This window comes from Physella acuta, unplaced genomic scaffold (genome assembly GCF_028476545.2).
Source record: "Physella acuta isolate Inbredline_101_S28 unplaced genomic scaffold, ASM2847654v3 ptg000314l, whole genome shotgun sequence".
NCBI classification, from domain to species: domain Eukaryota; kingdom Metazoa; phylum Mollusca; class Gastropoda; family Physidae; genus Physella; species Physella acuta.
Genome location: NW_026731833.1, coordinates 772,501 through 790,204, shown reverse-complemented (window position 1 = coordinate 790,204; position 17,704 = coordinate 772,501). Strand labels below are relative to the sequence as shown.

At 36.5% G+C, this 17,704-nt stretch overlaps 2 protein-coding genes across 2 annotated transcripts in view; one reads left to right on the top strand and one right to left on the bottom strand.

Annotated features, from left to right (window-relative positions):
- The first annotated feature begins 225 nt into the window (after window positions 1-225).
- Window positions 226-4,428, top strand: LOC131940251 (perivitellin-2 67 kDa subunit). Its single transcript, XM_059298888.1, has 3 exons — window positions 226-327; window positions 934-1,185; window positions 2,721-4,428. Exons 2-3 carry the CDS (start codon window positions 943-945, stop codon window positions 4,200-4,202), a joined length of 1,725 nt encoding a protein of 574 aa, XP_059154871.1. The 5' UTR covers window positions 226-327; window positions 934-942; the 3' UTR covers window positions 4,203-4,428.
- Window positions 4,429-6,998: 2,570 nt separating this feature from the next.
- Window positions 6,999-17,704, bottom strand: part of LOC131940259 (perivitellin-2 67 kDa subunit-like) — a 20,493-nt gene continuing 9,787 nt past the window's right edge. The window contains exons 3-6 of the mRNA XM_059298895.1: window positions 13,016-14,081; window positions 12,626-12,787; window positions 8,876-9,009; window positions 6,999-7,199 (exon numbers count right to left, since the gene is read on the bottom strand). Of these exons, the coding sequence (XP_059154878.1) occupies window positions 6,999-7,199; window positions 8,876-9,009; window positions 12,626-12,787; window positions 13,016-14,081 (1,563 nt within the window). The remainder of the gene's footprint in view (window positions 7,200-8,875; window positions 9,010-12,625; window positions 12,788-13,015; window positions 14,082-17,704) is intronic.

Here is a 17,704-nt window from a genome sequence, read left to right as displayed (position 1 = left end):
TCAAACTGAATTATCTGCCCCTAATAGCCGTCACCAAACTAAACATTTAGCGTGAACTACAACTCACCTTACCATGTGAGGGGGGTGGGGGTGGGGGTGGGGGGTGTGGTAGCGATAGAGAGGAAGAGAGGGGACTGCAAGGCGCGCGCTTGCAGCTTGTTTTCTAACGGCTCCCAGAAGAGAATTATATATATAGATTCTACATGAATAATAATAAACACCCACATAAACGTGCCTGCACGTAGCTTTACTTTTCTATATAAGTATAGACCCGTAACTTGACAAAAACCGGTATTTGAGAGCGAGTTAATCACGTTCATAGACTGTGTAAGTAATTCTATAAACAATTAACTATTCTTTTATAAATGTATACATATTAAAATACAATATATATATATATATATATATATATATATATATATATATATATATATATATATATATATATATAAATATATATATATATATATATATATATATATATATATATATATATATATATATATATATATATATATATATATATATATTGAATGGTGAGTATGTATGGTGTCTATAAGCGACCAGTACACAAAACGCTGTACATTTCAATCTAAGAGAATAAGTTGATGTCTTATCTCAGAGCAACGACACATATGTTCTTTTTGTTATTCGTTTGTAAAATTTAAACGAAAGCAAACATGCAAACAGTAACAGCGAAACATCAAACAACAGACTGGAGTTGTGGTTGATTGTGGCGTGTGTTTGTGTGGTAGTTGTTTTATTTTGGAGTTGCCACTCATAGAAGAATTAAAGTCCCCAGCTATCGAGCCTTATATTCCCAGTGTTCGAACTCGAGACTTTTCGGTTCAGCTACCACCTACTTTACCGTCTCGACTACGCCGACCATCTTATTTGAGAGCATACTAAACTTTGTTATGTTGTCTTATACAGGTTATAACGATGCTCAAGCAATTTTTTATATTGCTTGCTGTTGTGACGTTAATAGAGGCGTCGAAACAATGCCTGAACTTATTGCCAGGAATCTCAAAAATTGTCAAAGGAGTGGACATATCAAAACTTGACCTTTTACCTCTGGACTTTACCATTAACGATGGGATCCTCAATCCGGTGTTCGCGTTGACGTGTGACCAAGGGAAGACGTGGAAAAGTCCAAAGGGCATCGATTACGACATGCCAGATCAGGTCTATGTTTCCAATTGCGATACTAAATTATTAATTTTAATCACAATAATAAAACCTACTCAGAAAATTACTTAATCATATACGACATGCCGGATCTGGTCTATGTTTCTAACTTAAGCATACTTAGTGATAATAAATTATTAATAGTAGTTTTAAAATCTATTCAAAAAAGGAATCGTATACGCTGTGCAGGATCTGGTAGGCCTATATGTTTACAAATTTCATTATAAGTTGTTAGTTTTTATCATAATAATGAAACCTATTAAGGCAATTAATTGCATACGATATGCCAAATCAAGCAAATGTTTCCAAATTACACCAAACACTGATAAACAGTGTGTCAAGATCACAATGATTATACCTATTCAGGCAATTAATCAAATAAGATATGCCGAATCAGGTTTACTTTTTAAAGATTTTCAGAGACTGTGATAAGCAGTTAGTGTTGATCACAAATAATGAAAACCATTCAGAATATTAATGAAATTAGATATGCCGTAACAAGGGTTCATCCATAAATAACATCACGCTTTTTAAAACGATTTTTACCTCCCCCCTCCCCTCCGTCACACATCGTCACAAAAAACCAGACCCCCCCCACGAGTGTGACGTCATTTATGGACGACCCCCAACTATGTTTGAAATTGTATAAAAGCAGTGATAATACATTATTACGTTTAATCGTAAAAATAAAATTTGTCAAAAATAAATAAAAAAGCTTTGAGAAATAATCTTTGTTTCCTTATTGAAATTGAAATTCGTTCAGAGATTTTTTACAGTAACATTTGATTACACCTAAATTTTTTTTTGGTTCTAAGAGACCATTAAAAATGTAATGGATGCTTAACTTGATGAGAACTAATGGAACGGTGTGGTTGCTAGGTGCAGCTTACGACTGCAAACATGGATGTCTTGAGCTCGGAACCCGCGCTTGAGTCCGCTGAACGTCCCAGAGTGGACTCAGTTCAAATGGGTACCTGGCTCAAGTTGGAGAAAGTAGTGATGGCTGAGCGTAGAACTGACTGCACTATCCTTCATATACCCCACTTCACCTACCCTATACATTTTTGTTTCCGTTAAGAAAGCACACGTTTTAGATTATTACTTCTCGTTTCTTGCTTAAGTGCTATCTTTCTTGTGCCAATAGCAGTTTAAAATGTATACTTCATTGTAAACAATTAAACGTGTTAAGTATCTTATGTTAATAACCATTAGTTTTGTTTACTTTTTAAAAAAAAAGACATAAAAAAGACTATTTTTAATAAGAACCTTTATACACATGAGAAACTAAACTTTTACATTAAGAGAAAATATAGACGTCTTAACTATACTTAAGCTATAATCATTAAAGCAACAAAATCTACAGGTGAATAATTTCTTGCCATTTGATTAAAATAATAATTTGACATAATGGCTATAACAAATGTTGTAAAATGGTTTCCCATTTAAGCCCCTCAATTATAAGAAAATATTAGTTAAATAAACTGTTAATACGAAATGTAATCTTATTTAAATGATTGAATTTTATTTGTCAGATTTGGACAATCAACTCGGTGCCGGGTGGGTATATGTCCTCTGAGGTCAGCACATTCCAGTCCTACAGCGAAGTCAGAGATTCTATGAGTGTCAGCGTTGGTCTAGATATAGATTACAAGTTGTTTGCTTTCTCTGCAAGTTCAACCTATAAAAAAATGCAATCTTTAATCACCAACAGTTCAAAGTTTTTGTCGGAAGTTACGGCATTCACCGGGGCAACTCGTGTTGATGTTCTCCCACCTGAAAAATTAGAGTTGGATAGTAATACACAAAATTACATTGACAACATGCTCACCGGGACCTACGAAAGTAACCAGCAAGCTTATGACACTTTTGTCGAAGAGTACGGTACACATTACTTTGCAACGGGCGATTTTGGAGGCTATGTCAGAATGATTTTTGAGGTAACGCAAGAATACTTTTCCAGTAGAACTGAGGTCGACATTGAGACAAATGCTAAAGCTTCATACGCGCATATGATAACCGTTAGTACCAGTGTCTCTACTTCAAACGCAAAAATTGACGAGTCGTTCAAATCAAGTACAAAAAATACCGTTAAATTTTATGGAGGCGATACAAATAACCTCAACAGTCAAGATGGCATTTCAAGATGGCTCCCAACTGTAGAAAACGATCCGTGGTTGTTCTCTGGCCATCTAAAACCAATCAGTGACTTGATAAGAAACTCCACTAAAAAGTCATCAATTATACAAGCGGTTGAACGGCATTTGATAAGAAACTATCTCGACGAATTACAATCTCTTGTCCACGCGGCTAAAAAAAGGTCCGATAATTTCATAATCAACAATTTTGCAAACCGTATCAATGAAATAAAAAGTAGAGAAGATGTTGCCAGAAGTAGTGTCGTTGCCTTTTCAAGTGAACTGTCTGATTACATGAATGTCCCGTTATGGTTTTTGAGCAACACAAAGATTTGTTTGCATTGGTCAGCAACTGGCGATGTAAATCAATGTGGAGGTCCAAACGTCCAGCAAGAACTATGTGCTAACGTTAACAAAATGACGGACTGGTACCACGACGAGACAGATCAACGATCCGGTGGTTGTAAGATGCAATGGGCGGTCTTTTCCTCCGGGACTGATGCCCGGTGGCTGAGCAGGGTACAGTTATGCTATCAATGGGACGTAAGCAAGGCGAATGTCAACTGTGGTTTTATCCGGGACTACGTATCCTGCGCAGACTTAAACAAATACACGTATGAGTACGTTGACGATACAACCAATAATAAAGGGGGTTGCAAACTCCGATGGATGCTTCAGATTCCAGACGAAGCTCCTTATTGGATGCGAGCAATGCATTTGTGCTTCAACTGGGAATCCGAAGGTGACGCGGCACAATGTGGTGGAGGCGCCCCACTAAATCAATGTGTACTGGCCAACCAATGGACGCAGTACTACGTGGATAACACGGATGATCGAGCCGGCGGCTGTAAGATGAGCTGGGGACTAAAGACATCCTAGTAACTTGATAAAGTTTTAGACAACGTTGCTAAAACATTCTAAGCTGACATTATAAAAACTTAAAAGAAAACTTTGCTTTGGAATACTTAGTTAAAACACTTTACGAAGATCTCCTCATAACTTTATTAAAGAATACATTGTTTTGGATAATCTAATGGAAAGATGATATCTTTACCCGGAATAACTAAATTTGAATCAAATATTAAATAAATGAAATGCATCGGAATTTGTTTTCTTGTTTTTTTTAAAAGGACTACAGTTTACGACTATAAATGTGGTCGAGTGATAGCGTGCTAATTACTAATCTGTTAAGTTTCCGCTAACTAATTGGTCATCTAGGAGCAGGACATTACTAGCTGTTGATATTTAAGAAAGTAAAGTAAAGAAAGCGATCTTACATTTAGAATGAGTGTTTTTTTTCATTCGCGGCTAACAACCACATTAATTTGTCTAACCATAATCTTCCTCGTGCATATTTTTATATCCAAGAGGATATATAACAAAATGAACGAGTATTATGTATCAATATGTTACGCTCCATACAAGCCATTGACAGACTGCGGTATGTTGTTTTTTCTGTGCTTCCATAGCGTTTGTTGATCCCAAAAACATGAACAAGGCAACAGTTTGATTTCTGAGTTTTCTCTTCCAGATAGGTGGCGTTCCCAGTTTTATATATAATAACGTGATGGCTTATAATTATAAACATATATTTTATTTGTTGACGAGCGTGCATACCTGTTTCTGAGTCCTCAGCATATGAAGGGGTAGTGTGGAGAGAGCCATGCTCAGGCGAAATAGGTGTTTGTAAAAGACAAACACTTCTGAGGTGTGACGTCTTTTTGAATTTGGGGTCTGGTTTTTTTTTTGATAATAAGGGAAGGGGAGGCAAAAGATAAAAATCATCAAATAAACATTTATGGATTACCCTTGAAATACAGTTATTTAAGAATAACCAGTAGTGTTGTATACTTTTAAAACTCAATTTGTTTACAAGTTTGTATATTTATTTGTTTGTCTGTTTGGTTACCTGAGAGTACCTGCACTATGTGTAGAGCTGTAAAGTACGTATTTAGGTAGAGAATAATGTTTATTTTTTACCAAACTGTAAATCACCAATTCATTCAAAGACGTTAATTAATTTACTGATATATTCATAGGTGGAAACACCACTTTAGTTATAAAAGTTCAGAGCAATAACTTACATATTGTGACGTCACATGTTTATTTTTATACAGCAAACATGGCGTTTTCCATGCGAGATCATGTTGCCCTTTCAAAAGTTTAATGCGTTATAAAGCTAATTTTTCTGTCGGCCATAACTGTACCGATACTTCCGTTTGCTATTTTTATTAGGTTCCAAGACTATTATCAATTTTTAACAGTTCTTCTAATCTGAGTATACAATACATTCTTCTAGATCTAAAAAAAACTGTCGGAGAAAGGAAAGTAGAGCCTAGCTAGATCTAAAATCTAGGTCAAACCAAAATTAATTAGTTAAAAATAAAAACAATAATAAAACCACGATAAATTTTTTCGTTTCTTTATTACACTCTTTTAGTCCTTAAATATGTGGTATAAAGTCCTGCTTTTTAGCTTCAAGGATTATCTGAATCGAGAATACAAGGGCTTGACCTCAGGGGCGTAGCGAGTGGGGGGGGGGGGGGGGGCGGGGGGTGCGGACCGCACCGGGTGACACCATTAAGGAGGGGGGGGGGGTGACACCAAGGCAAAAAATAGCAAAAATATAGAGAAAAACTTGAGAGCGGGGTGCAAATCGAAAGTTTGAGGGGGGGGGGGGGGGGTTGCAAATCAAAAACTTGAGGGGGGGGGGTGCAAATCGAAAGTTTGAGGTGGGGGTGCAAATCGAAAACTTGAAAGTTTGTCCCCGGGAAGGGTCGCAACGCCTCTGGGGGGGGGGGGGGGGTTACACCATTAAGTGTAACACCCGACCTCGCTACGCCACTGCTTTATCTAGTAGGGTTGGGTAGGTGTAGATTTCACCTGTGACATCAGCATTTGAAGTGTTACTGTGGTCCGATTCATGATCAGCCGAAAATATGTGTTTTAAAAGAACACTGGGCAGGTAAAGTAGAGTTGACCTGTTTTTGTGATCTCAGCATTTAAATTGAGTTTGCGGGGCACTGGGCAGGTGAAGTAGAATTTACTTAATTGTGTGTTCTCAGCACATGAAGGGATAGTGTGGTCAGACCCATGCTCAGCCGAAATAGCTGTTTGTAAAAGGCAAAAAAGTTTGAGGTATGACGACGTTTTGAATGTGGGTCGGATTTTTTAATTACGATAACTGACATACGTGATGTCATTTATAGATGACCCCGAAACTAGGGTTACACAAATGATTGTTGACGTTAGCTGCGAATGAAAAACACTAACTCTAAATGTGATATCGCTTTGTAAATTCTATTTTCTAAAATATCAACAGCTAGTAATGTCCTGCTCCTAGATGACCATTAAGTTGGCGGTTTAACAGATTAGTAATTAGCACCTTATCATTCGATATTTGTAGCCGTAAATTGTAGTTATTTTAACTAAGAACAAAAACAACTTACGATACATTTTATTTATATATTTATGTTTAATTCAATTTTAATTATTCCGGTTAAAGAAATAGTCATTCCAAAAAAAATATCCACAACAATGTATTCTTTAATAAAGTTATGAGGAGATGTTCGTAAAGTGTTTTAACTAAGTATTCCAAATCAAAGTTTTCCTTAAAATTATTATAATGTCTGCATAGAATGTTTTAGCAACGTTGTCTAAAACGGTATCAAGTTACTAGGATGTCTGTAGTCCCCAGCTCATCTTACAGCCACCTGCTCGATCATCCGTGTTATCCACGTAGTACTGCGTCCCTTGGTTGGCCAGTACACATTGCTTTAGTGGGGCGCCTCCACCACACTGTCCCACGTCACCTTCATAGTCCCAGTTGAAGCACATCTGAATCGCTTGCATCCAATAAGGAGCTCCGTCTGGAATCTGAAGCATCCATCGCAGTTTGAAACCCACTTTATTATTGGTGGTATCGTTAAAGTACTCATACGTGAATTTGTTTAAGTCAGCGCAGTTTATGTAGTCCCGGCTAAAGCCACAGTTTGGAATATTCTCCTTGCTTACGTCCCATTGATAGCATAACTGTACCTTACTCAGCCACTGTGGGGCATCAGTCCAGGAGGAAAAGACTGGGGTGGGTGCAAATCGAAAGTTTGAGGGGGGTTGCAAATCAAAAGTTTGTTTGAGTTGGGCTGCAAATACGCCTCTGTGGGGGGGGGGGGGGGGGAGTGACACCATTAATAATAAGTGCCGCAACGGGTAAAACCCGACCTCGCTACGCCAAATGGTAGGGTTAAGGTTTGGGTTAAGGTTAGGGTTCGGGTTATAGTGAGAGTAAAGGTTAGGGTAAGTTTAGTTTAGGATTAGATATATGTTTAAAATTGGTGTTAAGATTGATATTTGGGCTAGGGTTGGCTGTAAGGTTAGCGTTAGCCTAAGGGTTTTTTTCAGGATTTATAAGTGGGGTGTGTGTGTGGGGGGGGGGGGGGGGGGTCGGTGGGTGGGAGAAATAGGCACGTGTAAATTACTGTTGGGGCGATTTCTTGGGGCAACTGACGGGAGGTGGGATAATGCCCTACACCCGTCTGTAATACGTCAAAATAAACAAAAAACGGTTTTGTTGCTATTGCCTTACGAATACGTGAATGCTTTTCTAAAATTAATTTACCATTACAACTTTACAACTTAACTATTACCTCACAACTTCACACTCAACTCCAAAATCAAAACCGTATCCTTACCTCAACATTACCTCACCATTACCTTACCATTACCTCACATTTACCTCAATATTACCTTAAAATTACCTCAACATTACCTTAACCATAATTTAAAACTACTCTGTATTACGCTGCCAAACCTATGCCTACTGCCTGTTATCCTTGTAATCTCTCCCTCTAAAGCGTCTTACAGTGTGACTAAGGCAGGTAGAAAATAATTTTTTTTCTTTTGTTCTAAAAGGTAATCCGTTCTTAAAGTTTGGGAAATTTTGTTATTCATATTAACCTGCATCATGTCATCCGAGCTCTAACTTACAAAACTGTGTTTTTTTTAATGAACTAATTTTAAGTCAAACCTTTATGAAAATGATAAATACATAGGAAATATGTTATTGAAATGAAAACAAACAAATGCAGCTAGGTTTATATGATTTTGTAATACGGATAACCGTACCATCATTCAGATCTGTGTTATGTGCAGTAGCGACTTAGGGGTGTAAGCTCTAGCCATTGATTTTTCTACTGGTGATTTAATGGATTCTAAAAGATACGGGAATAAAATCAATCCTGGTCTGTAGAATGAGATGATGTAGTGTATTTTGAGTTTGAGAGCATTAGTGTTATGGGAACTGCTAATAAATAAATAAAACTTACATATAAACCCATTATAATTATAAGCTTTAAAATGCACTGAAAATAAGAAAATAAAACAAACACGTTCTTTAAAAAAAGCTTAGGTCAATCATAAAAGATATTACATATTTTATTGATCAAAGCAAAAAGAAAAATTAACTACCGCAATTGATACAATTTGTTACCTTAAATTAAATTTTCACATCAATAACACTACTTTAAATTGTGCTAATGGTGTTTAGACAATACCAAACCTTGTGGAAGGAGATTTTGTATCATATTTCCTGTAGCATTTGCCACGTAGGTGTTTATTGGTTCCTCAGCTCCACCAGGGGCAGACAAGTCAATGTTATCAGCCTTGGCGTGGTACTTGCTCTTAACCCCTTAATGCCTGAATTATGTTCCAAGCGTGTAAAAAATTATTTGTGCTGATTTTCTCTCATCATACTGACACTGAATTTGAGGTATATAGTTGTTTTTGAATTTTGACCTATTTTTGATGATAATTACGGTATGTCGCGAAAACGCGACATCAGGCACTTATGGACCAAACAGTAATTTTTTTTTTTTTTTAGTCCGGGTCATTTTAACATTTTTACTGTCACATGTTTCTCTAAATATCCATGCACAAACAATAAAATATCACAAACTGAACATACGGGCATGCAAAGAGATGTAGAATCACTTGCAAAACTCATGAAAACTATATTTTATTAGCTCAGGCATAGAGTTACATAACTCTGCTGCACCTGCTCACTGACTAACTCTTATGAATAGGTATTTTGATGTCTTGCTGTTGTAATTCTACTACATTACAGTAATACACTACATATGTAAGTACTACCTTCAATGTGTAGAGCCTTAGTTGTCCCCGGTTACGTAATTTTCGTGAACTCTTATTCAAGGTCAACTAATAAAGAAGCATATTTCTCATTTGACCTATATTTGCTATACACACAAAGCACGTGAACAAATACTGTCCTAAATGACAGTGTTCAGCCATTGTATATTCGTCCATGCTCAATGCAGCTGCTGTGGGTATTTAGTGTTACTGCTGTGGGTACTCAGTGCCACCGGTGTGGGTACTCACTGCTATTGTTGATGGTACCCTATGTTTCAAATTCGTGCTACGGCTATTGTTCTCGACTGATTCTGATATTGATTACCAATGACAGTGCTGTAGCTACATATTGCCACTGCTATAGGTACTCAGTGCTGAAACAGTGGGTACTGAGTGTTGAAGCCATGTGTACTGAGTGCTGAAGCTGTGGGTACTCACTTTTGAAGCTGTGGGTACTCAGTGTTACTTCAGTTGGTTCTTGGTGTCACTTCTGTGGGTACTCAGTGTTACTTCAGTCGGTTCTTGGTGTCACTGCTGTGGGTACTCAGTGTTACTTCAGTTGGTTCTTGGTGTCACTGCTGTGGGTACTCAGTGTTACTTCAGTTGGTTCTTGGTGTCACTGCTGTGGGTACTCAGTGTTACTTCAGTCGGTTCTTGGTGTCACTGCTGTGGGTACTCAGCGCTGGAGCTGTTGGTTATCGATAACGTTGATATAGGTACTCATCCTTAGCAGTGGGTACTCAGTAGCACTGCTGTGAGTGCTTATTGCTCAAACTGTGGTTGCTCAGTGTCACTGATGTTGGTACTCAGTGCTGAAGATGTGGGTACTCAATAACACTGCTGTAGGTACTAAATGCCAGTATAATGTCACTAATGTGGTTATTCAATAGCAAAGGGTATGTTTGTCAGCACTCAACCTTACTGTATTTATTACGAGGTGTAGGTCTATGCTCATTGTAATTATTGTCAAGGTCACTGTGAAGACCTTTATTTGGTGGTATTCAGGATAGTGGTCCACCACCTCACTTCCTGTTGTCTATTTTGTTTTTTATGTTCTCCTAATATTATACAATACTATTTCAAAGCTAAATAAGTTACATTGTAACCAGCAGCATGATCACATTATTCAAGCATCGCTCTCTCTTCATATGCCAAGGTCAATGAAACAGGTGAACTCTACTTCACCTACCACATGGACCGTAACGTTCTAAAGTGCACTTTTATATATAGGCGAAGACTATATTGTAAATCCTTTACTTATTTGTAATCATACTTGAATGAATGACAGCTTGGCGATGCATCGTATTTCGTTATACCTGCTTGTCACCTAAGTTCCATTTGATGTCTTATTGCCGGATGTCGCGAAAACGCGACAAACCGTAATTAGCAGATAACTTCCAAAATTATTCTCATATGTAATTTATATTGTTTATATACATAAAAGAATGAATAATAAAGCTATTAGTATTTTTTGTAGCAAAAACGGATCACCTATTTAGTAATAATAATCAATGTAAGTAGGCCGAATTCACGAAGTCAAAAAAATTACGATGCGCGTGAGTCAAGAGAGTGTGACGTCATAAATTTCGACTTGACAACGTGACCGCTCGTACCGATACAACCGTCTGGATGGACCCAATACACAACGACCGGCAGCAGTAGGATAAATGTACATATGCGCAAATGCTATGCGCTAAATCGGTATGTCGCGAAAACGCGACTGTCGGCGTTAAGGGGTTAACATCTGCCACAAATTGAAGCACGATTTCGTATGTTTTGAAGAAGGGTTTTGTAGAAATTAAAACTTTGTAATTAATTAATTTTATTGGTAAGTTTAAATATGTAATTTTAAAGTAAATGGCGTATTACGTGATTAAAATTTAAAGCAGCCAATTTTTAATTTTATTTGAATGATAAAGTTGCCTATCGGGACTAGGTGGGACACAGATCAGGTGAAGTAGATTTCACCTGTTTCTTTGTCCTTAGCATATACATTTATAGTGTGATTAGAACCATGCTCGGCCGAATTTTATTTTTTTAAATGATAAAATATTGTTGTCTGAGACTTGGCGGGAAACTGGGCAGGTGATGTAGGGTTGGGTAGGTGTCGATTTTACCTGTGACGTCAGCATATGAAGGGGTAGTGTGTTCAGATCCTTGCTCAGCCGAAATCGGTGTTTTAAAGACAAAACATGTCTGAGTTGGCGGGACACTGGGCAGGTGAAGTAGAGTTGACCTGTTTTGTGTCCTTAGCACAGGAAGGGATAGAGTGGTCAGACCCATGCTCAGCCGAAATAGGTTTTTGTAAAAGACAAACAAGTCTGAGGTGTGACGACTTTTTGAATGTGGGGTCTGGTTTTTTTATGACGATAACTGACAGACGTGATGTCATTTATAGATGACACCGAAATCCACAGTTATCCAAGGATAACGGGTAGTCTAGTTATAACTGAAACTAGGAACATCGACCTACCTGGGAGAGACAACTCAGAAATCAAACTTTTGCCTTGTTCATGTTTTTGGGATCAACAAACGCTATGGAAGCACAGAAAAAACAACATACCGAAGTCTGTCAATGGCTTGTATGGAGCGTAACATATTGATAAATAATACTCATTCATTTTGTTGTATATCCCCTTAGGATATTAAAAATACGAAATGGACGACAATTACTAGGGTTTCACAAATGATTGTTGACGTTAGCTGCGAATGAAAAACACTAACTCTAAATGTGAGATCGCTTTTTAATTTCTATTTTCTAAAATATCGACAGCTAGTAATGTCCTGCTCCTAGATGACCATTAATAAGTTGGCGGTTTAACAGATTAGTAATTAGCACCTTATCATTCAATTTTTGGAGCCGTAAATTGTAGTTATTTTAACTAAGAACAAAAACAACTTACGATACATTTTATTTATATATTTATGTTTAATTCAATTATAATTATTCAGGGTATAGAAATAGTTTTTCCATAAAGTTTCTTAAACAATGTATTCTTTAATAAAGTTATGAAGAGATCTTCGTAAAGTGTTTTAACTAAGTATTCCAAAGCAAAGTTTTCCTTAAAATTTTTATAAAGTCTGCATAGAATGTTTTAGCAACGTTGTCTAAACGTTATCAAGTTACTAGGATGTCTTTAGTCCCCAGATCATCTTACAGCCACCTGCTCGATCATCTGTTTTATCCACGTAGTACTGCGTCCATTGGTTGGCCAGTACACATTGCTTTAGTGGGGCGCCTCCACCACACTGTCCCACGTCATCTTCATAGTCCCAGTTGAAGCACATCTGAATCGCTCGCATCCAATAAGGAGCTTCGTCTGGAATTTGAAGCATCCATCGCAGTTTGAAACCCACTTTATTATTGGTGGTATCGTCAATGTACTCATACGTGAATTTGTTTAAGTCAGCGCAGTTTATGTAGTCCCGGCTAAAGCCACAGTTTGGAATATTCTCCTTGATTACGTCCCATTGATAGCATAACTGTACCTTTCTCAGCCACTATGGGGCATCAGTCCCGGATGAAAAGACCGCCCATTGCATCTTACAACCACCGGATCGTTTATCTGTCTCGTCGTGGTACCAGTCCGTCATTTTGTTAACGTTAGCACATAGTTCTTGCTGGACGTTTGGACCTCCACATTGATTTTTATCGCCAGTTGCTGACCAATGCAAACATATCTTTGTGTTGCTCAAAAACCATGACGGGACATTCATGTAATCAGACAGGTCACTTGAAAAGGCATCGACACTACTTCTGGCAACATCTTTTCTGCTTTTTATTTCATTGATACGGTTCGCAAAATTATTGATTATGAAATTATCGGATCTTTTTTTAGCCGCGTTGACCAGAGATTGTAATTCGTCAAGATAGTTTCTTATCAAATGCCGTTCAACCGCTTGTATAACTGATGACTTTTTAGTAGAGTTTCTTATCAAATTACTAATTGGTTTTAGATGGCCAGAGAACAACCACGGATCGTTTTCTACAGTTGGAAGCCATTTGGAAAAGCCGTCTTGGATGTTGAGGTAGTTTGTATCGCCTCCGTAATATTTAACGGTATTTTTAGTACCTGATTTGAACGACTCGTCAATTTTTACGTTTGAAGTAGAGACACCAACACTCACAGATATCATATGCGCGTATGAAGCTTTAGCATTAGTTTCAATGTCGACCTCATTTCTACTGGAAAAGTATTCTTGCGTTACCTCAAAAAACATTCTGACATAGCCTCCAAAATTGCCCGTTGCAAAGTAATGTGTACCGTACTCTTCGACAAAAGTGTCATAAGCTTGCTGGTTACTTTCGTAGGTCCCTGTGAGCATGTTGTCAATGAAATTTTGTGTATTACTATCCAACTCTAATTTTTCAGGTGGGAGAACATCAACACGAGTTGCCCCGGTGAATGCCGTGACTTCCGACAAAAACTTTGAACTGTTGGTGATTAAAGATTGCATTTTTTTATAGGTTGAACTTGCAGAGAAAGCGAACAACTTGTAATCTATATCTAGACCAACGCTAACACTCATAGAATCTCTGACTTCGCTGTAGGTCTGGAATGTGCTGACCTCAGAGGACATATACCCACCCGGCACCGAGGAGATTGTCCAAATCTGACAAATAAAATAAATTCAATCTTTGAAATAAGATTAGATTACTTATATACAGCTAATTTAATATTTAGTTTTAAGTCGAGGACAAAATTGGTTGTATACATTATATCCAATTATTATTTTAATCAAATGGCATGAACTTATTTCACCTGGAGATTTGATATATTTTACGTAATTATGGTTTATTTAATATTTACTTTTAATTGAACTGCTTGATGAGGAAACGATGTTACATCATTTGTTATGGCTGTTAATCAAATTATTATTTTAATCAAATGGTAAAAATTATTTCACCTGGAGATTTTATTGTTTTGATGAATTTTTTGTATATAGCTAATGTATAATTGAGACATCAAGGCTTAGCTAAAATAAATTTAAGACGTCTATATTTTATCCTAAAGTTAAAGTTTCTCTGTGAAGTGCGAAAAACTGGAAAAAATCGTTTAAAAAAATTACCATAAATAATGGTTTTTTAAATATAAAAACTAACACACTTGAATTGTTCACACAATTAAGATTTTAAAATGCTATTGATACAAGAAAGGTATCGGCTATGCACGAAAAGAGAAGTAAGAATCAAAACACGTTATGTGCTTCATTTAAGGAAACACATCAGTTAGTGGCAATATGATATGTGAAGTTAAGTATATCAAGGTATAGTGCGTTCAACGGAGTCAAGCACTGGTTTCGAGCTCAATACTTTTTTGTTTGCAGTATAACTTACTTTACCAATTATCTGAACGAATTTTTTATAAGCGAACTAATATTATTTCTAAATTTATAAACGCTCTTTTATTTATTTTAATTAATTTTATTAATACGATTAAGAGTAATTATGTATTTTAACTGCCTTTGATGTGATTTTGAACATAGTTGATACGGCATATCGTGTTTGATTAATTTTCTGAATTGTTTTCATTACTGTGATCAACACTAACTGCTTATCACAGTTTCTGATTAAATTTGTAAACATTTACCTGATTCGGCACATCGTATACAGTTAATTTCCTGCATAGATTTCTTTTTTGTTATAAAAATTAACAACTTATAACGACATTTGTAAACCTATAGGCCTACCTGATACAGCATAGCGTATACGATTCCTTTTCTAAATAAATTTAATTATTGTGATTTAAAACTAATAATTTATAATCACTGTGTATGATTAAATTGGAAACATAGACCTGATCCGGCATGTTGTATATGATTCATTTTCAGAATAGAATTTAATATTGTCATTAAAACTAATTATTTATTATCACAATTGGAAACATATAGACCTGATCCGGCATGTCGTATGTGACGCCTTTTGGATTTTTCCACGTCTTCCCCTGGTCACACGTCAACCCGAACACCATCGTTACTGGTAAAGTCCAGAGGTAAAAGGTCAAGTTTTGATATGTCCACTCCCTTGACAATTTTTGTGAGTCCTGGTGGTAAGTTCGGGCATTGTTTCGACCCCACTATTGACGTCACAACAGCAAACAATATAAAAAATTGCTTGAACATCGTTATAGCCTGTATAGAACAACATAACAAAAATTAGTATGGTTTTGAATAAGGAGTTCGGCGTGGTGGAGACGGTAAAGCTCATGGTTGCTGAACCGAGAAGTCTCGAGTTCGAACACCCGAGCAGATGAGGCTCGGTAGCTGGGGACATCAATTCTCCTATGAGATACAAACTTGAGAGAAACAACTGCTGAGTTGTACTTTGTTCTTGGTTATCCAAAGATGTTATTTTTAAACAAAGACAATGGAAGCAAATCCAAAAATAAAAGCAGGCTGAAATATGGCGCTTAAACAGTTGACACGTAATACGTAATTAACCTTTTAATTGATATTGATAACGTAGAAGATGAAGATTAAGAAAAAAAATACTGTTTGAACTTATTATTAATTTTTAAAACAGGGTCAGTATTAAGTAGAATAGTCTTTGAAAACTTATAAAACATGCAAATAGTCCTCGATTTATTACCCAACATAATTTACAATTTAGGATGCCACGTGATAAAAAAAAATTAAGATGCCCTTGTATTGAAATAGTACAGTTTTTAACTAATGTTTTAAGTTCGTTATAGGCCCAGCCACTTATACTATTCCTAACCCGAGTCAGTTAGCCATACGTGTTAAAAAAATTAAATGCGTGGTCAGACAGGAGAGCAGGATTTCTTACTCCAGAAGTCCAGAGTTCGATCCCCGGCCAGACGGGGCTCGTTATCTGATGACATCGACTTATATTGGACGGAAAACGTTTAAAAAAAACTTTGGGGTGTTCTAATAGAATCTTTCCAAATAAGCTCATTAACATGCGGTCTACTTTACGTGAAACTATGCATGCACACACACGCGCACGCTAGATACACATAGACACTACACCATAAAACACCCGCCACAATCAACTCCAGTATGTTGTTTGATGTTTTGCTGTTACTGTTTGCTTGTTTGCTTTCGTTTAAATTTTACAAACGAATAACAAAAAGTACATATGTGTCGTTGCTCTGAGACATCAACTTATTCTCTTAGATTAAAATGTACAGCGTTTTGTGTACTGGTCGCTTATAGACACCATATATACTCACCCACATATATATATATATATATATATATATATATATATATATATATATATATATATATATATATATATATATATATATATATAAATGTATTTTAATATGTTTACCTTTATAAAAGTATAGTTGAGTATTTATATTATTACTTACCCAGTCCACGTACGTGATTAACTCGCCCTCAAATACCGGATTTTGTCAAGTTACGGGTCTATACATATATAGACAAGAAAAGATAACTCCGCACGATAATCGAAAGATTTTTAAAACCTTTTTACAGGTAAAGCTACGTGCGTGCACGTTTATGTGGGTGTTTGGGTATTATTCATGTACAACAGTCGATACTAAAACTCGGCAGGGTTAAGGTTTGGGTTAAGGTTAGGGTTCGGGATTTAGTGAGATAATTATGTTTAAAATTGGTGTTAGGATTGATGTTTGGGCTAGGGTTGGTGGTAGCGTGAGCGTTAGCCTAAGGTTTTTTTTTCAGGATTTAGAAGTGGGGTGGGGGGGGGTCGTTGGGTTGGAGTAATAGGCACGGGGAAATAATTGTTGGGGAGAGGTCATGTCGGGCAGATTCCTAGGGGCAACAGACGAAGTGAGGGGTGGGATAATGTCCTACACTCGTCTGTAATATGTCACAATAATCAGGTGTTTTAGGTACCTTATAAAAATTGGAGAATGAAAGACGTATTTAAAAAGCTTAACTTACGCCAATATGCGTATTCTTTCAAATTAATTTTTTATCCCAAATTAGCCAGTTCCATAGCTAAACAAACAAAGATTTCAATAAAATAATTAAGACATGAAATAGTTTAATATAGAAATTTATTTTTGGAATAGATTCTAGAGTAGATAGAGTCTAAATCTAGATCTTAGCGTCGACGTCTAGTTTTAGCGTACGTAGATCTAAATCAAATTTGAATGAAATAGTTCATTTCTTTTTATTCTAAACTCGGCAGATGACGTATTAGTTAATGTATAAACATTAGTGACGTCATTGTTTCATGGGTTATTTTTCACAACTATAAACACTTTTCTTGTTGCATAATTACA

Bases quoted from the DNA above. Each gene is read 5' to 3' on its own strand.
- LOC131940251 (XM_059298888.1), top strand. From the start codon at position 943: ATGCTCAAGCAATTTTTTATATTGCTTGCTGTTGTGACGTTAATAGAG. The intron at 1,186-2,720 runs GTCTATGTTTCC...TTTATTTGTCAG, and splicing joins ATTACGACATGCCAGATCAG to ATTTGGACAATCAACTCGGT.